The sequence below is a fragment of the Cordyceps javanica genome, chromosome 4 (genome assembly GCF_051103115.1).
Source record: "Cordyceps javanica chromosome 4, complete sequence".
Lineage (NCBI taxonomy): Eukaryota > Fungi > Ascomycota > Sordariomycetes > Hypocreales > Cordycipitaceae > Cordyceps > Cordyceps javanica.
The window spans coordinates 1107550-1133618 of record NC_139298.1 but is presented as its reverse complement, the minus strand read 5'-3'; the positions used below and the strand labels follow the sequence as shown (position 1 = coordinate 1133618).

The following is a 26069-nucleotide window of genomic DNA, read 5'->3' as shown; positions in this document are numbered from 1 at the left end:
AATCTCCGAAGCGCAATTCAGGCATCTCCGGGGAGATGCTTCCAAGAGCCCAAAGCCCAATTGTCAGCTCACCTCTGCGGGTGAGGGACGGCGCACTGAGGCTTTGGGCGTAATAGCGCGCGGTGATTGAGTGGAAAGAGTCATGGCATTATCCACGGCACACTGCTGACATTTTTCGTCTTCAAGTGCTTGCCCTACCCGAGACGGGATCGCTGGTGCCGTCGTCGAAGCCGAGAAGCTTAATTGAAGGAAAAGGAGGGCGCTTCATCCTTTCGGCTAAGCTGGCGGATGGTGCGGGACGAGGGGCTGCAAGATGCCATCCGTCACAAGGACCGTTTTGAAACTTGTAAGTTATGACGTGCATTGGTTATTATCCCGTTACTTGGCTCGGATCTTGGGTTGAATTATATGCCTTGCCGCCTACGAAGCGATCATGATGAACACACACATGCACACTCGCATGCATTCACATTCACACTATCCGTACTCCGTACATGCTCGGTATACATGCACAACTACCAACACAAGTCTCCACCGGGTAGCAGCTGCAATATATTTTCTACATTTCAGCATTGTTTCTTGTATTTCTCAAACCAGCAAAACAGTGAGTAGCTGAACATTCCGTAAAAACAAAAAGGAAAAGTTGGACAAGTCAGCTGTCATTTGCAGTGCCACACACCATGGAGAAAGCAAAGTCTCTAGACAATTTTTTTTTTCATTTTCTTTTTTTTATTGCTTCCCTTGTCCCGATCCGCGCCGGACAGCGCAACCCAGCGGCTCCACCCGAACATGGAAGCAGAATCAGTCCACTTCCTATCCTTTTATAGCGGGTCGTCAGCGATGACTGGTTGCTGTCAACGAGTCGAGTTGCCGTCCTTGTATATTGCACGTTGTTTATTTATTTATTTATTTATTTTTAATTTTCTGGGCCGCAGTGGTCAAGTGTATGCTGCCAGGCAATTAACTTTCAGACTCACCTCATTGGCGGCGCGCACCCGAGTTCCCTCCCCAGCAAGCGGAACTCCCGTGTGCGCGCACGATGCCAGAATGCATTTCTTGGCTTGGTTTTCCTTTCTCCGGGGGTGGGTTTTGGCATCATGCCCTCGTCCTGGATTGTACACGTATATCTACATCTATGTATATATATATTTAAATAATGTCTTCGATAGCCCATCCGATTCGTATATAATGCTTTGTCCTGCATCAAGATTCTACTCCCGTCCCCCCGTCACCACTTACACGAGAACCATCAAAACAACACCTTTGCTGTTTACCCCCAAACAAGGCAATCCACAGTCCTGTTCTCCTTGAACATTCATGTTTCGACTCGGTTCCCTGACAGGACGCATAGCAACATCTACTACACCTCTGCGTCTCGCCTCCACCGCTACTTTCCCATTCTCTTCTTCCTCTTCCTCCTCCTCCTCCTCCTCCTCCTCCTCCTCCTTTTCGTTCCACACCACCGCCGCCGCCGCCGCCGCAAGCATGACCCTCACGCAGTCCCAGGTCGACATTGTCAAGTCGACGGCCGCCGTCCTCAAGGACCAGGGCGGCACCATCACGCGCATCTTCTACGCCAACATGCTCGCCGCCCACCCGGAGCTCAAGAACTACTTCTCGCTCCGCAACCAGGCCACGGGCGCGCAGCAGGCCGCCCTCGGCGCCTCGGTCCTCGCCTACGCCAGCTACATTGACGACCTGCCGCGCCTCGCCCACGCCGTCGAGCGCATCGCCCACAAGCACGCCTCCCTCTTTGTGCGGCCCGAGCACTACGCCATCGTCGGCGAGCACCTCGTCGGCGCCTTCGCCGAGGTCCTCGGCGACGCCCTCACCCCCGACGTCGCCGACGCCTGGACCGCCGCCTACGCCCAGCTCGCCGACGTCTTCATCGGCCGCGAGCGCGAGCTCCACGCCACCCCGGGCGCCTGGCAGGACTGGCGCGACTTCGTCGTCGCCCGCAGGGAGCCCGTCTCCGACGGCGTCGTCAGCTTCTACCTCGAGCCCGCCGACGGCCAGCCCCTGCCCGCCTTCCTCCCCGGCCAGTACGTCAGCGTCCAGATCCCGATCCGCGAGCTCGGCGGCCTGCTCCAGAGCCGCCAGTACAGCCTGAGCGCCGCGCCCCCCGCGCCGGGGGCCCCCGACGGCACCCTCACCGCCTACCGCGTCACCATCAAGATGGAGCCCGCCACCGCCGACGCCAACCCGGACGACGTCCGCGACCTCGCCGCTGGCAGCATCGCCGGCATCGTCGGCAACCGTCTGCACGCCCGCTACCAGGTCGGCGACACGGTCCAGCTCAGTCCCCCGCGCGGCGAGTTCGTCTTTGATCCGAGCCGCATCGGCCCCTCCGCGCCCGTTGTCCTCCTCTCCGTCGGCGTCGGCGCCACGCCGCTCCTCTCTATGCTCGGCGCCATCCAGGCCGCCAACAAGGCCGGTGCCGAAACCGGAGCCGCACCCCGGCCCGTCACCTGGGCGCACGCCGCCCGCCACGCCAACGCCGTCTGTTACGGCCAGCACGTCCGCCAGGCCGCCGCCGACGCCAACGCCGACGTCACCGCAAAAGTGTTCCTCAGCAACGTCTCCGACACGGACACGGCCGGCGTCGACTACGACTACCAGGGTCGCTTCGACCTGGCCAAGCTGGTCGCCGACAAGGTCCTGCCGCTGGACAAGCCCGACGCCGAGTACTTCCTCTGCGGGCCCAGGGACTGGATGGTCCAGGTCAGAGACGACTTGAAGGCCAACAATGTGGACCTGGACAAGATTCACCTGGAGCTCTTCGCCACGGGTGACGTCTAGGCGTCCCTTTCTTTCGCATTCGGGGCGTCGAGCCATGTAAAAAGATTGTGTGTACATTAGAAATATTAGACTACTGATTTACCTTGCGAAATACCACTTTACCAATCAATTTCTTTTCCATCCGCATATCACATGATTAAAGCAAAAACCCCCAATATATTTAAAGTTGCGATCTGATTAAAAAGAAAAGTAAAGAAACGAACAACGGAATCAAGTCAAACTCCAATCCCAACCGGCCAATTCCTCTGCAACCTTGGTCCAACCTTGGTCCTCTCTCCCCTTGTTGTCGCGACAGAAATCATAAACGTCCCAAAGCACCAAAGAAATGAGTTGAGAAATATCCATATATCCATATAGCTCAACAGCTGAAAATACAACCTTCTCCTGCCTCCGATTCTCCGTTGCACTGCGCATCATCCAACGCAGGCCCCGAATTTTGCTGGCAAAATATGCAGTCATTCCCCTTGCCCTGTATTTTTACGCCCGAATGCGCAGCAGCGCAGCAATGCTTCTCCTCCGGCCACCACGAATAATCAACGCTGATGGTAAATCATGTAGGGGTATGAGTAGGACTGCCGTCTCTGGCCAATACACATACGCAGCACACAAGTTTGTGTGCGCGCTCGAGATTCAAAACGCCAATTTCAATTTGCTGCCCCCAGGAAAGTCGCAGTTTGCTGTGCCGAAAATCGCTGATACGAAGAACCGTTTGTGGTGTGGTCGCTTCGTCGTGTATGCCGAATAAACTTTCCGTAAAATCCACGAAAAAAAAATTGCGCCGTGATCAGTGGGACATGCCACTCCGTGCCAATCCCTTAAGCCGTGCCAAAAAGTAACAAACTCCCAAATGGATGCCCTGTCGAGAGGCCAAAACCTGCCTTGCCTCGTCCCGTAAGTCCAGATCCTTGGTATATAGCAACACGTATCCTCCCAATCGCTCCATATGCCACACGGTGCCATCGGTTCGATAGGCCGCCAGTAAGTGTGAAACCCTTTGCCAGATATATAAACTTCCAGAACATTCATGTTCGCCCCATTTGTTGTACTGGCCGACTCGATGTCGGCCGTATTTTCCTTGCGCCGAGATTTTCAGTACAAAACAGTAGTTAAGCGCAACCCCCGCCTCGAATTGTTGAATAAAAGAAACAAGAAAGAATAAGCGAGAAACATCCGCGACCCCGATCAGATACAGACAGAAAAAGATTTAGCCCCAAACACTGGCCTGAGCACCAAGACCGGAGGAGCCTTGGCCCCAGACTCCGTTGCCGCGGCCCCAGCCGCCCGAGGTAGCGAGGGGGGTGGTAGAACGCTTAGCCTGAGCACCAGAGGTAGGGGTGCCGGTCGGGCGAGTGCCGATGGGGGCAACGGTTGCGCCACCCTGGCCAGGCTTGGATCCAGGTGCTAGGTCACGGGGAGGGGAGGCACCGGTAGGGCTCGAGGTACTGGTCCGGCTCTGGGCGCCGACGGCATTATCAAAGACCTTGTTGTTCGGGGCAGCGCTCTGGGGGCTGGTGGTGCTGTTAGGACGAGGGCTCAGCTCGCTGTGGCCAGAGGCGTGCTCGTTGGCAGATGTGGGGGTACCGACATCGGCAGGAGGGCGGCCGATGCTGTCAAAGTTCATGGGAGAAGCACCACGAAGGCTCGAAGCACCGCTGGGGCCGGGAGCTCCCTTGCGGATATTGCCGCTCTCGTCGACGTAGCTGGTCTTGTCGGCAAAGGGGCCCTCTCCATACAGAGCACTGCGCTGACGGGCAATCAGCTCGCGAGTCTCTTCCTCGGACATGTGCTTGCTGTTGTTAGCAGAGTTGGCGTTGGCGTTGGCGCTGGTATTGTTCTGGTTGTTCCCGGCAGTGGGGTGCGAGGTATCAGCAAGAACAGCTACGGAGACGGTGCGTTAGTACACAGCATTCAGGCGACGAACAATCACGGGCGCTGGCCCCTTGGACAAAGAGAGTACACATGAGAAGCAAGCCGTAATAGAGAGCGACTGGGGCCAACGCGGCGAGCGGAAGGATGCGTATGAAGACGTGATACGACTCGTGGCCAGTGCTGGTCTATTTCTGGGGTATTTGCTCTCTTGCAAGGGAAATGGCTAAACTGCAGAGGGTGGCCTACTTCGCTGGTATTGCTGCTCGGTGTGGAGGTTTCGGAGTTCTCGTTCGCGCTGGGCGGCCATGCGTCTCTTGGCCTGCATCACCTGCTCGGCATCGTTGGAGCCACGAGAGGGCTGATGATGTCTCTGGGCTGCATAGAAGTTTTGGAGGTTGGGGCCGGGTGGGCCGCGGGGCTCGTCAAAGTTGTTTACCGAGTGGGATCTAGAGCCCTGCCCGTGAGGGGGACGGCCTGCTGCGACAAGAGATGAGTATGTGACTCGGGAGACGAGGCGGCGAATAGAAATGCAAATCTGCATCAGGGGTGGTACTCACGGCGTCCGCCCATGGCGTAGCCTTTGCCAGACTTTTGAAGGTTCTCGTGAGCGCGATCAACCTCTGCGAACAGGTCAGCGACATTGGATGCCAAGAGAGCGAGATGGGTCAAATGCCCAACTCAGGGGTAGGACAGCCAGAAAAAAAAGATTTCGCGCGCGCGGACGAGGACGCCTCCGAGTTGCGAGAAAAAAAAAGAACGAAAGAAAAAAAACATACCATCAAACTGGTAAGAGAAGGCATAGTCATCCTGGGGCTGGGGAGCGCTGGCACCTGGAGAAGGGGGTCAAGTTAATATGGCGCAGACAGGGCAAGGCATGGCCATGAGGCTTCCCGAGTCGACGTACCAGTGCGAACGGGAGTGGCGGTCCTCTGATGTTCCCAGTTGTTGGGCTGATGCTGGGCTTGACCAGCAGCCCACTGCGCGTTCTCGTAATAGGACATGATGTCTGCAGATGGGAGAAGCACAAGTCCGCAAAGGTGGTTGAAGCGATGGCGAAAAAAAAAAGTCCAGGAAATGTCTCGGGCAAGTGGGTGACGTCGAGCTGAAATGGACTGGTGGGAATATTTGTCAGCGGGGCGAGAGCTTTTTTTTATTTTTTGATTTTTCCCCTGTCCTTTCGGTTGGCGAGGCTAATGTGAGGTAGACCAGAGAGGTTCACAAGAGCGAGGGAGGGAGCGTGAGCAAGAAAGGAGAGTTGGTGCGAGAGCAAGAGTGGTGGATGCAGAATGAGGACCAAAAAGGTTGTCAAGAATGGGTTTGCGCCGTTGCGCATGCGAATGGAGGAGGAGCAGGCAGACGAGCGGGAGAAGGAGAGCGTGAGAGAGGGCTGGCCGGCGGAAGTGCTGACCTGAACCTTCAGGGGTCCGGGGAAGGAGGCTTGGCTTATTAGGTAGACCGTAGGACCCAGAAGGCAAATTTGCCTCTTCAGTGCGACTTGTAGCGTATAGCGTGGAAGAAGAGGAGGAAGAGAGAGGAAGGGGGAGAAAATAGCGGATAAGAAGAGCGCCAAAGATGGAAAGTGGCTAATAAACTGACCACCAAGAGGGTCGCGAAGCAATAGGGACAAGTCGTTTGGGCTGATAACCCACCTTGGCGTTGTATCCGTACTTATTAGTTATTGTGTAATGTATTGTAAGGAGTTTGCCAGTTATAGGTGGCCGGGTAGGTGCACCACTGACTGTGCTTGGGTAGTACCTACTTTCCAGGGAGGTACTGCCTACTTGCTAACCTACTGTTAATACCTTTGATCAATGGTAACGAGGTACACACACCTTCCTACGTACTACAACAGATTCTTGTTAGACGAGCAGAAAAGACGGGCAAATATCTGAAAACAAAAGAATCATTTGCTCAAAAGGAAAACAAAAAAAAAAGGTCGCAGGGAAACCAAACAAAATCAAGACAAACGAGGTGGCAAGAAAACCAATACTCAGTACTTGCAACTTTTGGCTCCTGCCCGACGGCCGATGACGCAAACCAGGTAAGTACAGACAAGACAGCGAGAGACAGGCTGCCTGTGCAGCGTGTTCACCTTTTTCCTCGGCTCCTCTGTCTCCTGCCCGTCAGCGTGCGCCAGCTTCTCGACAGGGCCGCACCAGAGCTGTTTCCCCTCACCTACACGCAGATTAAACGGCTCTGTGACGCCGTGCTCGCGTCCGTCGACAAAGAGGCCGTCCGCGCGCTCGCGTCCCGCCATAGCGACGGCCTGCCCTGCGAGATTCTTAGCATCGAGCGCGGGAGCTACAACTTGTCCATATGCCTAGACTTTTATAACAAGATCTCCAATCGAGTGCTCCGCATCCCGCTGCAGCCGGCTGTTCGCGACGGCTGGACCAAAGTTCAGAGCGAAGCGGCTACAATTGAGTGAGTACGCGGTGGGGTTTGCAAGATGAACACTGCCTAAACTGAACGGGTATGTACAAACACGTACGTCTATCCCCGTCCCTACTTAGAGTACTGGCCTATGGCAATGATGGGCGTATTTTTCTGGACGGCACAGCTCAGCCATATCTACTCTGCGAGTTTATACTTCAAGGAGCTTCTCCACGCCGACCCAGGGCGGCGTAGAGGCCTCTTCCCAGGCCTGGTCGACATATACGCGCAGCTCTTTCGGCTTCGCTTTCCCGCTAGGGGTCGCTCATGCCCAGCTACGTGACAAACGTACATAACACGAGAACCCTATGGCTGTCATGACGCCTCCCTTTTCTCCAGCGCATCCTCGTGCGCGCGTCGTGCGCGCAAATCGTCAAAGTTGCGCAGCAATCCCTGGCCGGAAAAGAGAAAAAGGCGAGGAAGAGAGTGAGAAGAAGACGAGATGAACAAAAAAAAAAGAAAAAAAATCTAAAAGAGAGAGTGGGAGAGTGGGAGAGAACTCCGGGCCGCACAAGTGCTTTTTTTTTTCTTCGTTTGAGTACGTTTTACACTGTCGTCGTCATATCATCTTGCCGCAAGCTTTGTATCCCAGACAAACACCAGCCGTGGTATACCGACTTTGTGTCGAACAAGAATTCAGCCAGAGAGAAACCAAGAAAAGAATGAAAGAAGAAAGTAAAGACAGCAGGAAAAAAAAAAAGAAGAAAACAAAGGAATAAATTAGCAAGGGCAAGACAACGCAACCACTTCAGCCCAGTATACAGAGCGACGTAGCCGAGACACCAAGAAAGAAAGAAAAAACAACTGTAGGCGACGAGTTCCCTCATTCAGTCGGCGTGGCAGTTTTCCCGGAAAGGCAGTTTTTTCTTTTTTTTTTTTTTTTTTTTGCTTTGCGTCCTTATTATTCCTCAAAGTGAGGCAAGGCAAAAAGCAGAACCACAGAGAGTCGCGCAACAGCACACTAAAGGGGTGGAAGACGTTGAACGGTTCCCGCCCGCCAAGCTGGTGTTGTGACTGGTCTCACAGCGAGAGAGAGCGCTGCGCTTCTCATCCCATCACCGAACCCCGGTTCACTCTACAGCTACCGTTCTAGTCTGGGGGCGGGGGGCATAATGTTTTTTTTTCTTCTCTTGTTCGTTCTCATCTTCATTTCCCAATTCTTCCTTTGACAGTTGATCAAGCTGGGAATTCTTTCTTGTTCTCCCTTCTCAAGGACAACGGATAATACGCAATCCGGTAATGTCCGCGGGACCCTTTACCCACTCAACCAGTTGAAAAGAAGACCCCGGCCACCGCCGCCGTCGCCGCCCGGCTTTCTTGCTACTGGGTAAACAAGCATCCATCATGCCTTTCTTCTCTGTTCTCTTTTTTTTTTTTTTTTTTCGAAATCCTTCACCGGGCGCACATTCTGGACACAAGACAAATTCCCCCAACAAAGCAGGCTCTCGGACGGCGTGGCGTGGTCCGCGGGAAAACCAGCACCCACCCTGACCACAACCCATCCAAGCTCTGAGTATTACTTACTGGAGTACCGGTACGGATTACTCCGTACTATAATGCAGAATGGCGCGCCGCGGCCGGGAGCTAAACAACCCAGAACCATGTGGCGTTGAAACGATACCCGTAGCGGCTTAGCGGGCACTTGTGCGGCCCGGAGTTCTCTCCCACCCTCTCTTTTTGATTTTTCCTTTTTTCTTTTTTGTTCATCTCTGTCTTCTTCTCACTCTCTTCCTCGCCTTTTTCTCTCTTCCTCTTTTCCTCTTTTCCGGCCTTGGTCTGAATCGCGGCCAGTGGTGGTGGTGAGTGACTGACGGTGGTGGCTCTCCACGATTCCGACGACTGGGTCGCATGGCCCAAGTCCTCTTTGGTACGCAGCAACGACAAAGTTTCAGCATGGCGCATGACTAATCCTTTAATTGCTTTTAGTCGTCAGACGTCTTTGATGCTCTATAGTTTTCCTTCCTCTCTTCTTTTCTCTTTTTTCTTCTTTTTTTTTACTGCAAATGTTTTGTGACATTGGTCAGTTACGTGTACTGATACATCCCAAACGTCCAATACCTTCTTACAAGTCCCGGGCTCTGCATAATGTGTCAGTTTTCTGTTCCTGGTCATACATAGATAGGTACCGACAGCCAGGCCATCCGTATTTAGCAGGGGTATGAGCCAAATGCCGATAGCTGGGTCCTGTCATGAAAGTCTGTATCCGTGTTTTCGTCAGGTACGCTTTATTCGGCTCTGCCCGTCGTCAATGCAAATGTAGCGGTATATATGCGTGCCCTGACTTGACTTACTTATTCAGTACTTACTTACTCAGTACGCCGGTAATAACGGGGGCACGTAATCTGTACCTACTTGTCGGCTGTGCACTCGCCATTTTCTCAAACCGCCGCCGGAAACGAGGTCGAAACGTCGTGATCTTCATTAACAACACCAGAGGGCGCCGCTATTGCTTTTTCTCGGAAATGCTTTCCTTGTCCGGGTCTCGGCTTATTTTTATTTTTTTTTTTGCCGCTTCTTTTTAAAAAAAAAAACAATCTCGGCGGCGCTCCCGGAGACTCGCAAAGTCAGCTCACCACAAAAACTCCATTGTGTTACTACAGCTCCCCTCTGGTTAAAGGCCCCTTCCTGCCGTCGTCAGCTCATCGCGATTCAGACCCCGTCATGCAGTGTCACGCGTCTTTTAGGTAGCAAATCCCAACTGTACTACCTACCGCCCATGCTAAACCGGTGTAGACGCCGACGACGCAAAAAGGGAGCAAATAAAAGAACAAACAATGAAAAGCCAAGCATAGGTAGTTGGTAGGTAGTCAATGATTTTGAGTATCTACCCCCATCCAAGCCGCCGCCGCCGCCACTTTCCCTAGTGGCGTCCAAGGCCCTCTCTCCCCCCCCCTCTTCAACAAGTTCGTGACCATCTTGGCGAGCACTTCTCCGCGCGCCGGCCGCTGAAATAATATACATTCATTCTTTTGACATGGTTTCCCGTTCTCATCAAGCGGTCCCCGCAAAAGTTCGCCTATAGTATGACGCAGCTCCTTTCCTTTTGACCCATGTCACTCGTGGCCAAAGTGGTTCCATCCATGCGCTGTCACTCATCATCATAACTCTTCGCTGCCCGTTCCATCCGTCCGGTAACCATTCTCATGACCAGAAAATCGCCGGAACCTCATTTCTGGCCCAGGTAATGGAGGAAAGGAACTCGCCCTTTTTTTGCTCCGACTTGGCTGCTATTGCTGCCTCTTCCTGCAGCCGGCCAGCCAGCCAAGCCCCCACAGCGGGCTCTCGCATCAACCCGCCTTCTCAAAACAATCTCAGCCTGTACTCAGTAAGTACTCAGTAATGCAACCTGCACAGAAAGCCGTCGAGCCCGCCACCACTTTTACGACCCCTTATGCAGTACCTCGGGTATACCAGTACATGGTGACGTCCAGCCGTGCGAGCCAGGAAAAAGAAGAAGAAAAGGTCTTTATTACTATTTCCCCTTGTTTCTCTCAAGTTCGCTGCCCACATGGTAGCAACCAATTGCCTAGGGCCTACCAGTACGTACCGATCATTGCCCCTGGTTGGCCCTTGACACCCCCACCATGACGATGAATGTTACTATTACCCCGTTCTTATTAAACCTGAGGTGGAAGGGGGGGGGAGGGGACCTTGCTTGCGCTGCTTGCGCAGAAATAGGAGAATTTTCCACAGAGAAGGCGAACCTCAAGAAAGAAGAAAAATGAAAATGACTGAACGATACACCCCACTTTCTACCTTGCAATCAATTTGACAGGCCGTCCATCATCTGCTAATCCTGAGCCAAAATGCTACCAAAACTTACCCAGTACTCAACTTGCGCGGAGGTGGGTGGGTCGCCAATTTTACCAAATCTCCGGCTACTGGTACATACATACATGATACTACTGAGTACTACGTGCACACACACACACACACAAGCTCTCATTCTTCCATCGCGCGCCACTCAGTGTCGGTAGCTTCACTCGTATGTACCTGTCTTTACTCGTCATTAGTACGTTGGTTGTGAGTAGTGTGGTTTGATGGTCAGTGGCGTCTTGCTTGTAAAAAGTGCCGTCAAATGGCATCGATTGCTCCAAATCAGGACCTACACACAACCATAGCAAAAGGTACGTGCTGCTTGGCACAGGTGCGCTCACTGATTTCACCTTGAATATCTAAACCTCTTTGTAGAATTTTCTTCGACTTCCAACGGGGCTACTCACACTGCCATGACGCTACATTGGCAGGCTGAGGAGCACAGCGATTGGTCTCGGCCGCCGCGGCTGATCAACATTCCCTACGCCGTCCACCAGTCAAAAGCAAAAGCCAACAGCATGCATCACAGCAAGCTGGGCCACGTAGGGTAAAGAATCTCAGCATATTTATTGCTATCTAGACTGATACACACATCCGCTCACAGCAATACCAGCTGCGCAGAGTCCAAACACGCGCCTATTCTGGTTAACATGTTACAACAACCATGAAAGTAAAATTGGGAATTGAAACCGCGCAAGCTCATTCATCCATCGATCCGCACCTCTGCTTACAGAAGCAGGCTGCCGACAACAGCGACAGAGACCGAGGCGAGCGTGGCAAGCATCGAGGCGCCAGAAATGGCACCGGCATTGCCCTTGTCACTCGACTTGGTGGAGCCAGTGCCATCGGCCGTGACGTTCTTGGTGGAAACACCAGAGTCAGTAGCAGTCTGGGAGCCGGAGCTCGACAGACCAGGCGCCTTGCCAGCACCCTCCTTCATGTACTTCTGGGCCTCCTTGGGCATCTCAGGAAGGAGGGAAGGGTCGACGTTCCAGTCAGAAGCCTTGGCGGGGCAAGGCTTGGGATGAGAGGTGGTGGAGGCACCACCGTCACCACTGGGAGCAGGGTTGGCCTTGAGGGACTTCTTGAAGTTGTCGTATTCGTTGCCACCATCGTGCATGGAGACCTTGCCCTTGCCCCCGTCCGTGATGTCGACAATTCCGTACTTGGACGTCTCCCAAGAGTACTCGTACATTATACCACCAGAGTAGACAGCAGACATCTTGTTGCTCATGAGCGCGCTGAGCTCTTCAAACTTGCGTTCTCCGTTCTCCTTGCAACCGTACTCGGAAAGGAAGAGGGGAAGGCCATAGTCAGTGAAGTTCTTGACCTTGGCGTCCCAGCCGGACGTGGTAAAGTCGCTGTTGCACCACGAGTAGTCGTTGAAGGCAAAGAAGTCGGAACGGACCTCATCGGGGCCGCAGTTCATGTAGAGGGCGGTCTGAGAGCGGCTCTCGGAAACGTCGGCAGCCGAGTAGCCAACGGGAATGGCGCGAAGGTTCTGGGCCTTGATGTAGGCACGCATGTCACGGGTGACAGCCTTGATGTAAGGGGCGTTGAACTCGTTACCCTTTTTGTTGATGACTTCGTTACCAGAGAAGAAAGCAAGAGTGTTCTTGTACTTGGCGAACTCGGAGATGGTGGCGAAGATGCTCTGCAGGTAAGCTGCGTTGTACGAGGGAGCCGGATCGGCGCGGTTCAGGGAGTAAAGGTTGTTGTTGACGTCAAGGACCAGGTAGATGCCGGCGTCGGCAAGGAGACCCATGCACTCGGTGTGATCAGCCGAGTTGTCGACAGAGTAAACACGGACGGTGTTGACGCCGAGGTCCTTGAAATACGCAATATCACGGCTGCAAATGTCCTTGCTCATGAGGGGATCAAGACGGGCAGAGTCACCACCAGGCTGGTAGTCAATGCCGCGGATGTAGAAGCGCTCGTTGCCCTTGTAAAAGGCTGTCGAGGAGAATGGGTTAGCCTGGCGCTCGGGTATGGCTTGGCGCGGGGACCGCATCTATCGCTTACCGTTGCCCTTGATGGTGATGGGGGTAACGTCGGTGGCACGCTTGGCGGCAGGGGAGCCGGAAACGATGCCGGCCGCAGCGAGCGCCGCGAGGATAGAGAAACCCTTCATGATGATTTCTACTGTATAGAATGCTTGGCGAGGTAAAGATGCGTGCGCAAGCTGATGACCTGCAGTTCAAAGACAGTCGAGCGGGGTGTGAGGACTGTGGTATTGTTGAGGGCGGGGGGCGGGTTTGCGAGTGGCACAAGTTGGAAGGGAGCGTAAGAAGAGTAAGTCGTCGAGCGAAGGTTGATAAAAAAGGGCTACCAACAAGGAGCGCGTTGGAGCTGTTGCCAAAAATGGGTTGTGAAGAAACGAAGCTGGAAAGAAAAAACGACTGGATGGTATAAAAAGAAGAAGGGGAAAAAGAGAAGTGGCCGACTTGGAATTGGGAGGGAAAGAAAGAAAACACGCGATCGAAGGTGGGAGGGAGGACAAGAAGTGAAATAGCAACGCCAGGGGGGGTGCGACAAAGGTACAAGAAGGGACGCTAAAAAGAAAAGGGCCAGCAGGGACTGTGCGGGCAGGCTGGGGGGGAGGGGGAGGGAGGAGGAATGAAAGGAGAAGGCGAACGAGGCACAGCCTCAATGGTAACCCTGTAGGCTGTAGCGGGCACGCGCAGGGTTGTCAATGTGTTAGCGCCGGTGCAGGACAGAGTAGCGAGCAGCAAGCAGTACGGAGTAATAGAGTTTACAAATTAATTTTCCGGTGTTGCTGCTTTCTTCCGTTTCTTGTTGGGTTTTGTCTTTTTTTTTCTCTTAGCAAGTAAAAGCAGCATCGATATTGGATGCATGATCAGGCCAACCTGTTCAAGTCACTGTATGAGCAAGCTTGAGATGGCTGGCCAGCAGGGTGGCAAGATGCCCGTAGGGTGTGCATAATAACACATGGTACCTAACCAGTACAGACGACACGCGCTGCAACTCTAAGTATTCCATTCGGTAAGTACTTACTTAAGTAGTTTTTTCTAGGTAGATACTTACTTCCATGCAGTCACCAAGAGCACCTTCCAGTAGGTACTCAGTACTCCGTACTTAAGTAAGTAAATCTGCTTGCCTGTGGCGGGTTGGCTGGTACCTGGCTACAAGTCGTCGCTAATTGGCCCCGTGCCTGCCAGGTACCAAGGCAGGGGGCCCAATGGTCAGCGCGCCCAGGGAATTTCTATTGGTACTGGTACCGAGTAGGCAACTATCCGCAGCCGAACCCAATCCAGCCCCTCCAAGCCATGCGCTTGCACGCCCACACCTGAACACACCCACACACCCCTCTGCTCCCATGTTACAGAAATACTCCTGCGAACACTACTCCAACCGAGGTGACACTTGTACCTGGCTATCTCTTGCCTCCTCATCGACCTCATCAGCTGACCTGCGCACATCACAGAACCCATCACTTGCTGAAAGTAGCAGTAAAAAAACAGGGCTTCTTTTTTTTTTCAGGGGCAAGGGGGCCGCTGCGCGCCGCCACTTGAAGATCCAGCGAGCCGATCGTGCTTTGCGAGCAGCCAGGGTCCTTGTTTGCTCGTCCTGGTTTTCGTCGATATGCTTTTTTTTTCTGGCAGTCTTTGCCAGACTTTTTGTTTCGATCCCTTCCTTTTTCTATTCTTTTTCTTCTTCTTTCTAGTACCATCTGTTCGCATGACTCTTTTCTCTTTTGCCATATCCACCCTGCGCACCCATGCGTATGCCATAGAACCTCCTTTGTTTGGAACCTGCTCTCCACAGGAATTCCATGCCAGTAACACACATTGGCTCGTCACAATCTCAGGGAGACCTAAAGGGAACCACTCTCTCCGCAGAAAAAAAACTGATTACGTCTTTGTCAGTCCAGCGACTGTGTTTCAGATGTCTCTTGCCCCGAAAAGGGCTCCTCTTTTCGGCTACCGTATGTGGTGTTTTGGCTTGTCTCGCATAGCCACAATGGGGGTACTGGTAGGTAGGTGATAGTAGTACTATCAGTTACTTAGTACTAGGTATTCGATTACTGGCACGTACCCCCTCCCAGCCAGGCACAGTTTGGCTGGCCTCAACCACTCGCAGTTTGGATTGGTGGGAAGAAGCTTTCAATAATTTAGACTTAAAAGTCGTGCGCAGTGTTTCTCTCGTATCAACTCGATTGTGCCAGTAGCCTCCCGGGCATGGCGCCGCCACACATCCATCACAAAAGTTCTGGTATGCTCAAACTAAGTAGTAGCCTTGGCCAGGTATTCACGCCCTTCTTCACCTTGTACTAAGTAAAACCGCCTGCCAACCACTGCAAAGGACGCGCGCCATATCTCGTGTTCACTGCCCGCCGCTCGAGTTGGGCCCGTTTGGGAATACGAGCCATCAATGCCAAGCGGAATCTGGTCTATTCTTGTCCAAATCGTTGAGTTATATAGCTCCCGATACGAGCCTGCATTGCGTGGCCCTTTTTCCGTAGAGGAACTATAATACAGTGCGTATTCTCTGCTTGGCTCACTTCAGAGTTTGGTCGCACAGTGCCACGCACAGTGTCACATCCAGGACCCGCCCTGGCTTCATCCCGTCGCCGCTCATCAAGACAATCAATTTCACTCGCCTCTCCCTGTTGTCGTCGCATCTCCGGTACCAAGCATCAATCTATACTCTATATCCGTACCCTGTACTCTGTACAGACGATTTTCATCCCGTTCTGCCTCCGGATCTCGTTGCTTCGTTGCCTGCCTCCCTCGTCGACAGCCATCTGTCAGTAAATGACATTGTGCTGTCCCCTATGCACGTCGACATCCGTCTGGTCGTTGTACCCTTGCAAGCCCCGTCGATAAACTGCAGAAGAGCTCATCTCAATCAGCCCATAGGCGGCAGCTGATATTGCTGCAATTTAACCCGAGTATACGTAATCACCAAAACATACGGAGTATTATCCAATTGTATCGGGAAATAGCTGGCAAGCCCCATCAAGCGAGCGAGCGCAAAGCTTTGCCCGAGAAAAAAATTGATACTTGCTAAGACTATATACAATTGGCACGATCCTCAATAAATGAGACAAACTAACGTGCCCCACGCTACGATGGAAATAATGCATCTGTTGGCCAAGGTGTACGTCAGTATACGAGTTCTTGGCCACCGATCTGGCAAGGGTCACGGAGACAGAGGCGTGTCTTCTTGTCCGCAACGCTTGGCGCCGTCATTCTTGTCATTTTGCTTTCATGACGGTAAGGATTTGACGATGTTGGATTGTTGCGGCTCCCGTTGGGCCGCCCCGGGCTTCCCATCCTCTATTGTGACAGCCGAGCACACCGCCCGGACTGCTTTCTACGTCAGTATCAGCACCGTTCTCGCCAGCAATGCTCTCACCCCAGTTGCCAGCTAGAGCAGCCTGACCTTTAACTCCGACCCTAGTTCCAATGGCACTGTTGAAGCATCTGCCGACTCTAACGGATGCGCCTCAACGACCTCAATACAATGCCCCCGGTGCGCTTAAACAGGATGGCGCTCACACGCTCCTTCGTACTGCTCCGGCAACCCATTGCGCATGGTTTGAGGCGTGGTCTTCGGCACTGACCGCGTTTCAATAAAGTAGATCAATATTGCTTTCGAGCCCAGCATCATCACTGATGACGGGACTGACGTTATTGACCTGACAGCACACAAATTCCGAGAATCGGATCGCTAGAGGCCAGTACGGCTCATTTGGAGGAGACTTCTCCCTGTTCCAGTCGTTATCCACTCCAACAGGACGCTTTCTTGTCTCGCGGAGCTAATATCGACGATGGGGTGCTGGCAGGCGGCGGCAACACCGGTGCCCTCGGCAGAAGCCCGAGGAGGCGAGCGACTTGATACCAAACGCGAGGCGAGTACCAGTAAATATGGTGAGAGGGCCGGTATATGCCAGCAAGGCGTAAGTAGTGACTACTTAGGCTCTTGTTGCCGGAACCAATCCATCCACCACTAAGCCCTCGCCCCGTAGTCAAGACATATATCCGCCAGTGACAGCCAGTGGCATGCACTCGGAGAATGGATTCCAAGTAGAAGTCCGATCCATTAACAGTGATATTGACATAATGAAGCGATTTCAGATCATAGTTCACGCAAGCACAAGACAATTCACCAGATACGAGTAGCATTCGGGACACCGATCCATCAACCCACGATACCGAGCCTGATCTCTCCAGTCATCATATGAAGGACAGCTCTTTCTCGAAATCCGAGCAGCTTTTGGCGCATTGAACCGGCTCCGTCGTCTTCAACCACAATTTCCAACTTGGATAAAGTCTGAAAGATCAAGGAGGATGGAGTTGGCCCAGTTGCACGACCTCGGGTGATCAAATTGTGAAGTCAAGCCAGTTGTCTTGAGGCAATCAATTCTTTCTTTGCCCCCCCCCCCCCCTTTCCCTTTTTCCCCAAAGATTTCGCCGTCGTCGATGAAATTTCGTATAGTTGGGCGCGGTGTACTCAGCTCCGCAGCCGACAATCTCGGGCCACCTCGTCTACCCAGAGACGGGGAGACAAAGGTGTTTGGGGTTTTCTGTCCGGAACCTCACGGCCGCTGACCTTGAGCCAGCTGTAGCACTGTCCAGTCTCGGCATGGACGTTACCACGACCAGAAAGGGCAGCCTCCAATCTCGGGGTTCCGCTCTAGGCCGTCCTGGCGATTCTACGCAAAAAAGCAGACGTATTGCGACACACATCACTCTTCGCCTCGCTCTTCGCTTTAGGGCCTGGTAACGGCAAAAATGGGACTTGGATCCTATTGTTTTTGTTCGATGAGGGTGTTTCTTGGATCTACTGCAAGAGAGCAGGATTTTGGCACTATATATATAGCCTACGTGCGGTGTTGTGGAGGTCTCGGCGACCTAGTATCCCCAAACTGGCAGTTATCACATCAAAATGAAAGAGAGCAGCAAAGTGCAATGCATCACATTACAAAACTGCTGTACAATAGATTTCCGGATACCACCGAAAATGACTATCTCCAAACATGTCCCATGTCCCCAATCCGCTGGGACGTCAACAAACGCCGCAACAGTACAGCTACCCTACAACCCGAACAACAGCCTCGAAACTCTTCCTACCCAAAAGCAGAAAAACAGTACTTCCGGGGGATCGACCACGTCATATAGGCTCAGTCATGGGGCTGATCACTTCCGTATTGTTCCCGCGTTGGCCGATCCCTCTCTGCAGGCTTGCATCAGTCTCGCATGACGAGGCGGGTCCAAATATCGGCATTGTTTCCCCGGTGGCTGCCACTCGCCTGGTGCTGCTTGGGAATGGACCGTAGCACAATGGCAAAAGGACGTCGTGAACGATGCCAACCTCTCTCTTTTCGACTTCCACACCGTGTCTTTGATCACTGATAGTCTCGCATCTCGCGCGGAACTTGATAAACTTGGTCATGTCTCGCACGTCTGGTCTGGATGATATGCATGTTTGGAAATCGATTCAGTTTCTTTTCAGTGCAAGAAAAAAATTGCTCAACACAAAACCACAAAACACCTTCCTCTTCCCTTCCCAATATCCAACATAGCTTGCCTGCCTGCCCAATTTGCATTCGACCCATCTCCAACAGCCGGCCACGCATCTAAACCTTGAAAATGTCCGTAACGCCAGTCCAGGCCCCCTTGGACCTCTCTTCCCAGTAGCTGTCCTTTCCCGTCTTAATGCGCCAGCACTCCTCGCCGTCGGGGGCGTCGTCCGACACCTTGACGAACCACCGCGGGGCGTACGCCTCGCCGCTGTCCTCGAGCTGACGGCGGCGCACGCGCTGCTCCTCCTCGAGTTTCTGCTTCCACCCCTCGGCCTCGTCCAGCGCGCCTTCCTCGGCCATGCGCTGATCCGGCCGCAGGCGGCTGTCGGTCGGAGCCATCTTGTCCCGCTCAATGTCGGTGATCTCGTTGAGCGTCGCGGCGAAGCGCGTCAGGCCGTACGTCTGCGCGGCGTTGTCCACCAGCCCGCCGACGTGCCACACCGCGTCGCCACTGCCGGCGCTGTGCTTGCCCTTGCCCGATTTGTGCAGACCTGTAGTCCAGGTGCCGGCCATGCCCGTGCCCGCGTCGCTGCCGTCGGGGTTCAAAATCTCCACGTGCACGTCCTCGGAGCGTCCACCAAACATGCCCTTGCTGCGGAACTCGATGCTCGCCTTGTGGCCGGTCGAATCGTTGGTCACAGTCATGGTGCCCACGGGCTCCACGTACTTCTCGCCCATGACTACGTTCCTCAAAAACATGTTGGCAATATTCCACGAATAGAGCTCATCTTTGCCGTCGGCAAGATGCAACGCGACGCGGACACGTCCGTCGGTAGTGATTTCTGCACTCTTGCCCCAGAACTTTTGGCCAGGAGCGGCGCTCTGCGCCAGTGACCACTGTGCGGATTCGGCGTGGATGGCGAGCTTGACGGGGCGGTGCTGTACCTTTTCAACCAACAGTCTGAAGCCGCCAGGAGTCTCGGTGTCCCCACGAACTAGCTCAAAGGTCTCGCCAAGAAGTGGGTTGAACGGCTTCCGGATCGCACGCTCCTTGGCTCGGCCGCTACTGAATTGAGAAATAGCAAAAGCAGTGACGTAAATCAAACGCTCAGCAGGGGCCGTCAACTTGGCGGCCTTATCCAAAAGCTCCGCGTATTCGAGCTGCTCTGACAGCTTCTGCAGCAGCGAGAGCGGTTCATTTGCAGATACTGGCATGCTGATGGTACTGAGATCCTTGCCGACATTCTTTCTTACAAAAGCGATGAGGCTTGGTGGTAGTACAGTCGCGGGAGGAATTGTTTGTCGGCGATTTACCTTCGTGGTGACAGGGAGAGGCGTGAGAGTCTTGGACTTGATAGGATACAGGTGATTCGCGCCGTCGGGGCCAATGGCATCTTCATCCTCCATCGAAGAGACGGAAGAGCCATCATCTTCTTCTTCCTCTGACTCTGCAGCCGACTCTTCATCGGTCTCGTTAATCTTGAGAACTCTTGAGCCGGCGTCTTCAGCGTCGAAAAATTCATCAACAGTAGAGGCCGTGCTCTCCATGCTCAATCGAGACGTGACTGGTTCGGGCGGAGCACTGGACATACGCCGTCTCTTGCTGGTGCTGATTAAGCTGCTGAACTGTGCAACAACCGAGTCCAAGTCTGCAAGGAGTGATTCGCAATGACCTTGTAGGTTCTTTTCCTCCTGGACAGCGCTCTTTGACCTTCTCTTAGCGGCTTTGGACCCGTTAGTATCTATGACGGGAGTGCTGCCCGATACGGGAGTAAATACAGCCGGCGACATTCCAGGCGCACTAGACTTGCGTCGCCAAAACGACTTCCTCTCGGCCGCGGGGAAGTAGCTCTCGCCATCCTCGCCAACCGCCGCTGCATTGGGAGAGAGGGCGGAAGGGCTTGCTCCAGGCTTGGGCAGCGCGGCAACCTCCTTGGTGAGGCGGCGCAGTGCATCTCGGGTTCCCACGACACGGCTGACGAGAGTCTCTACCTCATGCCACTCAGCCTCCTCCGCCTGACCGGGGGCTTGCTGTCGGCCAGATACAGTGCGCGTCCTGGGAACGTTGGTCTTGGCAGATGTCTGGGACGTTTCGTTCTCCAGACCGCGAGCAGCACGACTAGCCTTTTCCAGCGCGCGAGCCCAGTCCTGGAATTCTTTGGCATTCGGCGCTCTCAGGTGCCAGACCTCGGCGCCGGAGTCGATGCTAATCTCTCGGCGCCTCTCGTCAGCAGCAATGGCTGCGAGACTGAGTGGTATGGCGCCGCGTAGGGCAGAGGAGTTGCGGTTATAGTAGTATGAAAGTGTATAGGTTGAGTAGTCAAGAGAGAAGAAGCGGCGCGCATATCCCTGGCCCTTCTTTCTTCTCCTCTTGGAGAGCGTGCCGACATGGTAGGACGCGGCGTTGCCATCGGTTCTGTTGGAGGCTGATCGGGCGCGACCGGTTACGTCAGGGCTGTGAAGGCTATCGGTAGATCCGCGAGGCTCTGCATCCTGCGAGAAAGTGCCAGTCTTGGGGAGACTCGACTGGCTATCTCTGGACTTGGGGACCTGCAGGTTGGGAATGGTGGTCGTGCCTTGGGGCGGCGCGCCGGTAGGGTATGTGAGGACGACAAAAGTAGCAGTCTTGGAGGTCTGCTTGGAAAAGGTGTTGTCAAAAACGAGACCGTACATGCCGCCTTGGCCATCAATGACGTCGTATGTGCCGATGGAGACCTTGTCGGCTTCGCATTTGCCGACCCATTTTACAGGAATGAAGCCCTTGCTGGCTAGAATCTCCTGAGCCGTGTCCTTTTTATTGCTCTTGTTGGCCTTGCCTTCGTCGAGCTCGGGGGTCAAAGGGCCGTCGTCGGCGGAGGACGAAACCAGGCTCGTGGCTCCAGAGCCGGGATGTCTAAAGATGCCAAAGTAGCTGCATGACGAGTTAGCCTCGGCAAGCGACGGAGGGGCTGTAGCGGGGAGTATTCATGTAGGGTGGCATACATGGACTTCTTATGAGGCTGGACGCTCCATGAGAGGGTAGATCCCGCATCGGCGCGCACCCAGCGAACAATGTACGACTGCGACAATTAGCTGACTGGTTCCTGTCGCGGGCGCGAGTGGCGTCGCTCACCTTGCTGTGGACTTCGAGTCTCTCGATGCCGGCCATGCTGGGCAGGTGTTTCACAATGCGCCGGCAGTCAATGCCTTGACCCGGCTAGCACTGCTGGTACTAGTCCACGCAACGCAGATGGTTCGCGAGAGGTTCGTTTCGCATGTGCTGCCGCGCGGGTTTTTGGGGGGTGCAATGAGGACGCCGTTGGGACTGTTGCAGGGCTGCTGTTTGCGCCGCAAGGAGTTGTTTACCGTTTGAGTGGCCGTGCTGTAGAGAGGCACGGCAACGATGCGAGTGGTGTCGGCACAAGAGGCGGCAAGAGTCTCGAGAGAAGGAGATGTTGAGCCCGGCTGGGACAAGCAGCGTAAGGAAATGGGCTCATGGGGTAGTTGGATATTAATTATGACGAAAAGGCCATGTGCAACGGATGCCGGGGGCGTCGTGGTGTGGGGACCTCGGAAGGGGCAGCAGGTTGCGGGCATCACCTTGGCGGGAGGGGCTCGCTCTGTCGAATATCCAGTACAGGTGTATTGTAACAAAAATAGGGGCCATTAGACGGCCCTGCAAGCACCCATTATTTTTCCAATGCCTCTCGTGACTATCATGGTCCTCAAACGAGTAAATTCATATGGCATACGGCCTCTACAGGTACGTAGGGTAGGCAGTCAGTCAGTGGTCATGGCCATCTTGTTGGCGAGTTGTTTTAGTGCTCTTGCATGCGGTAAAAGAATGGTGATTCAGCGGCCCTATCATCATTCAGAGAACAGGGTGCTACTCAGTAGAAATCCACTACAGAGCCCATTGTTAGCGCTCAGGAGTGCTCCGGAATCCCCCATGCAGCCCCATGCCAGCCCCATTCACCGGCCGGGCGTGGCGGCCTACAGAGGATCCCTTGGCGTCTGCCCCGCGTCAATCGACCGGAGCCTCGGGCGGTCTCAAATGCTTATTCCTATCCTCTGATCAACCGACTAATTTTGGCTTTGATGCAGTGGGCTGGCTGTTGTGGTCACCCTCGGTGGCCTTTCTAGAGCACCAGGTCGCCAAGTGACAAGAAACTCGCGCAGTCTTTCTACCTACCTACCTAGACAACAGAAGCTTTGCCGTGACGCAGTTCTTGTGCAAGAGATGTCATCTGCATGGGGGCAAAATAGGCATCAACCCAGCGCCGGTGCCTTTGGTTGGCCTTTGTTGGCAGAGTCGCATTGCATGCAGCCCCAGCCCTCCCCCAACTACCCAGGCCCGCGGACACGGCTCAACAGTTTGCAGGTGAGGCTTTGTGGCTGGTGTGCCAGACAGCCGCGGCTGGCTTCGGACGATGCGGAGAGAGACAGAGAGGCTGGCACCGCACATGACGAATGCCGCTCGTATTATTAGCCCTTTTTACGAGCTGCTTCTTCATCGCATTTCACATGCGCCTGAAACCCTGACTGCAACTCCAATTCACATATGCAAAGCGAGAATGCGCCAAACGAAATTCAGCGTGCCCTGTACTAGGACTATCAGTAGTGTCTAAAAAATCCAGCAAAAGAAAAAACAAGAAATAATGAAAATAATCACAAATGCGAAAACAAACTTGAAATTTGAGAACACCACATGGCTACTTCAATCTTCAAGAAAGCATGAAAGATGCGTTTTGGAGGGTTTCAACGGACAGTATCGGCTTCCTTTGAGACGATCCCCGACGGCATGAGGGCTAGGCACAGCAACGTAATGGAAGACGCTTCTGTTCTTACTGCCGGAACCAAGAGTGCAGACGAGGAAAAGCCAAAACATACTCTGAGTTGTGAATTGTTCGATATATACTCCAGTCCAGTCCGCTCATACCAGCGAAATAGATGCTTCTACAGTTACTTCAGAGCCAGCCGACGGAGGGGCCAGCGGGAGCTCGGAGAACCTGTCAAGGCGACTGAAACCTGAGGATTTGGATGAGATGTAGGGCGAAATCGTTGACAGAATGCAATGCACCGTGAGAAAGCTGCCCAAACCAAAGCCATGGTTGCGTCACTAGTGCCTGGTTCGTTCCAATTATCAGTCTCACTGCTCTACTGTCAGCATATTGTGAAGTCGATATACATTGTCTAGACATCTAATTTCCTCCAATTTCCCAACTGGATAATCGTCATCGTGCACTCCTTGCGTGCATGTACCATTCTCTCCTATCTAGAACCCTTCTATGCGGGTCCCGACATTTTTCTTTGCAGCAACGTTGATGAGATGTGTGCCAACAACGAGGTCCATCAAGCCCAGACCGACGCTCTTGTACAGCACGGTACCATCGCGCAGCCAGCGCACCATGTGGTCTTCCTTCTTCTTCTTTTCGCCCTGGTCCGACGACGAGCCGGACTTTGTGCGGAACGGGAGGTGGAACGTGGACTTGTGGTTGGACGAGGTCGAGCTGGCGGGACTGGCCGGGCGCGAAATCTGGTTGCCGTAGACGCTGGACATGGCAGATCCAGAATCGGTGGTGTCGGTTCGTTCGAATTCGCTAGTCGCATCAGAGGCAGAAGCCTCGGCTTCGGACTCTTCGACTCGTAACCTGTGAAGCATGACAAGTTCACCAAGCCTGTCATTGTTAGCAATGGAGGTCCAACACAATGGATCGAGCGTTTTCGTACTCAACAAGGTGCGTGGCAGGAATCTTTGCAGCGATAATCTCGCCAGCCTCCTTCAGCACACCCTCCAACGTGTCGACGACGATGACGCCGCCCTCTTCGGCGTGCTTGTGGAAGTGGCGATGCGGCTTGTCGTGCTTATCGTGGTTGTGCTTTGTGACCTGATGCAGTAGTGCCTCGGGAAGCTCGCGCATTTCCGGCGTGAAGCTTCCCACGGCCACGACGAGACGTCCCTTCTTGCGCCCCTCGTGGTTCGTCAGGATGTGCGCGTCAAACAGCTCCTTGCGCGAGGGCGTGCAGCAGTAAATGACGTCGGACGCGCGAATGTACTCCTTTTGCAGGCGGTCAAACTCGTGAAACGAGGGTGTCAGGATCGAAAACTTGGCATTGGCCCACCCCTCGCGCTCCTTTACGTCCTGCGGGATCACGGAGAACTTTTTGAGGATCAGGCCCGCGCTCTCGGAAAAGCGATGGTTGATGATGTATACGTGGCGGACGGTGCTGCCGCGCATCATGAGGGCGAGACGGACGTGCCAGTAGGCCTGGGAGCCGCTGCCGAAGACGGTGATGTCGCGGACGTGGTTGCGGCGCGAGACGAGGCACGCGGAGCCAAGCGCCGTGCGGAACGCCGTCAGGGTACTGGCGTGGACAACGCCGGTAAGCTCCCCTCCAGGAGAGAAGAGGTTGACGACACCGGTCGGGCTGATGGGCTTGACGGAGGGGTCCTGCATCGCCGCGGACGTAGTCAGCGACACGACTGTTGCGCTTGTTAGCAGTGACGTCTCGCCTTGCGATATTGCCGTGGTGGGCGCGCACCTTTGCAGCCCATGCCTTCTGGTCCGCACGAGGGCATGTACAAGGTCGTGGCCTTGCTCTCGGGATGCTGCGTGGTGATGCGGTGCGGCTGCTGGAAGGCGTCGGCGCCGTCGACCTGGGAGCCTGTCGAGAACTCGTGCAGCGCCGATGCGAGCACATGGCGGAACTCCTCGAGCTCCTCGAGGCTCAGGCTCTCGAAGATTGAGCTGACCTGGTCGTCAGACAGCACTGTGAGCGTCATGATGGGCGAATGCGCGCCGCGGGTACTGCGCTTGGCGGACCTATCGCGGGGTTGGAGGGGCAATATATTCAAGTCCCCAGACAGAGCTGGTCGGCCGGCGCTGCAGGTGCGTTTTTTCGTCGGCGGGATATAGAATTGAACCTCAACTGTGCGAGACTGCGAGGATTGGGGACAGGTTTGGATATCGCAACAGGCAAAGTGCAAGTTCGCGGCCGACGCATGATGCTTTCGTAAGACGAGGAGGGGTCAGATTGCTGGTGGCGTCGTACTGTTAGCCTGGGCCTTCTCCACCAGACCCGCGAATCGCTGAGCAAGGCCGCGCCCGACGCCGAAGCGGAAGATGCCGTGTCTATGCCGGATCAAATGGCGACATCATGGCCCTGAGGCGATTGGCGCGTCGCGTCGAGCTCGGCGTACGGGTGGGAGTGCAGTGGTAGAAAGAGCGTGCTGAAATCGGCTTGAGCGCTTGTGTAATGTAGCTCGCCTCTGGATGGAGGCTAGACGAAAAAAATTCCACATTATACAGCCATGGGATATATCAACACGGATCGTAAATCTACAGATGGATACTTCAAATGAAGAAATGAATTTGACAGGATATCAATGCTTATAGTGGCCTCGAAGGTTTGTCTGTTGCATTCTATGCCTAATTTGTGGGTAGACTTATTGGATCCGTCTGTACATAGATCCGTCGACTACCATCCAACCACTCTAGAAGCGCAAGGGCTATTCCTTAATACTAGAAGTCATTCTTCCCAGTTCTTCACTTAGAGGTTCTGGAGCTCCGTATCCAAAGCGGCATCATACCACTAGAATGAAACCTGTCGATCGCCTCTCAGATCGATCTTGCTAACAATATACACCACCATTAACCGACATCTGATAAGCAGACTTCAAAAA

The 26069-nt window shown here is 54.1% G+C and overlaps 6 protein-coding genes across 6 annotated transcripts; 2 read left to right on the top strand and 4 right to left on the bottom strand.

Annotated features, from left to right (window-relative positions):
* Positions 1-1485: 1485 nt before the first annotated feature.
* V2A60_006224 (flavohemoglobin) lies at positions 1486-2799 on the top strand (the record flags this gene model as incomplete). Its single annotated transcript, XM_083257521.1, has 1 exon — positions 1486-2799. The coding sequence occupies one exon, from the start codon at positions 1486-1488 to the stop codon at positions 2797-2799; it is 1314 nt and encodes a 437-aa protein (XP_083113647.1).
* A 1204-nt stretch (positions 2800-4003) lies between these two features.
* V2A60_006223 (uncharacterized protein) lies at positions 4004-5669 on the bottom strand (the record flags this gene model as incomplete). Its single annotated transcript, XM_083257520.1, has 5 exons — positions 4004-4677; positions 4915-5145; positions 5226-5288; positions 5445-5498; positions 5573-5669. 5 exons carry the CDS (start codon positions 5667-5669, stop codon positions 4004-4006), a joined length of 1119 nt encoding a protein of 372 aa, XP_083113646.1.
* A 285-nt stretch (positions 5670-5954) lies between these two features.
* V2A60_006222 (uncharacterized protein) lies at positions 5955-7096 on the top strand (the record flags this gene model as incomplete). Its single annotated transcript, XM_083257519.1, has 2 exons — positions 5955-6044; positions 6854-7096. 2 exons carry the CDS (start codon positions 5955-5957, stop codon positions 7094-7096), a joined length of 333 nt encoding a protein of 110 aa, XP_083113645.1.
* Positions 7097-11644: 4548 nt separating this feature from the next.
* Positions 11645-13048, bottom strand: V2A60_006221 (Glucanosyltransferase-domain-containing protein; the record flags this gene model as incomplete). The annotated part of the gene is made up of 2 exons (XM_083257518.1): positions 11645-12870; positions 12940-13048. The coding sequence occupies 2 exons, from the start codon at positions 13046-13048 to the stop codon at positions 11645-11647; spliced, it is 1335 nt and encodes a 444-aa protein (XP_083113644.1).
* Positions 13049-18520: 5472 nt separating this feature from the next.
* On the bottom strand, positions 18521-21554 carry V2A60_006220 (oxysterol-binding protein related protein OSH3; the record flags this gene model as incomplete). Its single annotated transcript, XM_083257517.1, has 3 exons — positions 18521-21317; positions 21389-21465; positions 21519-21554. 3 exons carry the CDS (start codon positions 21552-21554, stop codon positions 18521-18523), a joined length of 2910 nt encoding a protein of 969 aa, XP_083113643.1.
* A 2106-nt stretch (positions 21555-23660) lies between these two features.
* Positions 23661-25169, bottom strand: V2A60_006219 (uncharacterized protein; the record flags this gene model as incomplete). Its single annotated transcript, XM_083257516.1, has 3 exons — positions 23661-24063; positions 24116-24869; positions 24929-25169. 3 exons carry the CDS (start codon positions 25167-25169, stop codon positions 23661-23663), a joined length of 1398 nt encoding a protein of 465 aa, XP_083113642.1.
* Between the last annotated feature and the right edge of the window lie 900 nt (positions 25170-26069).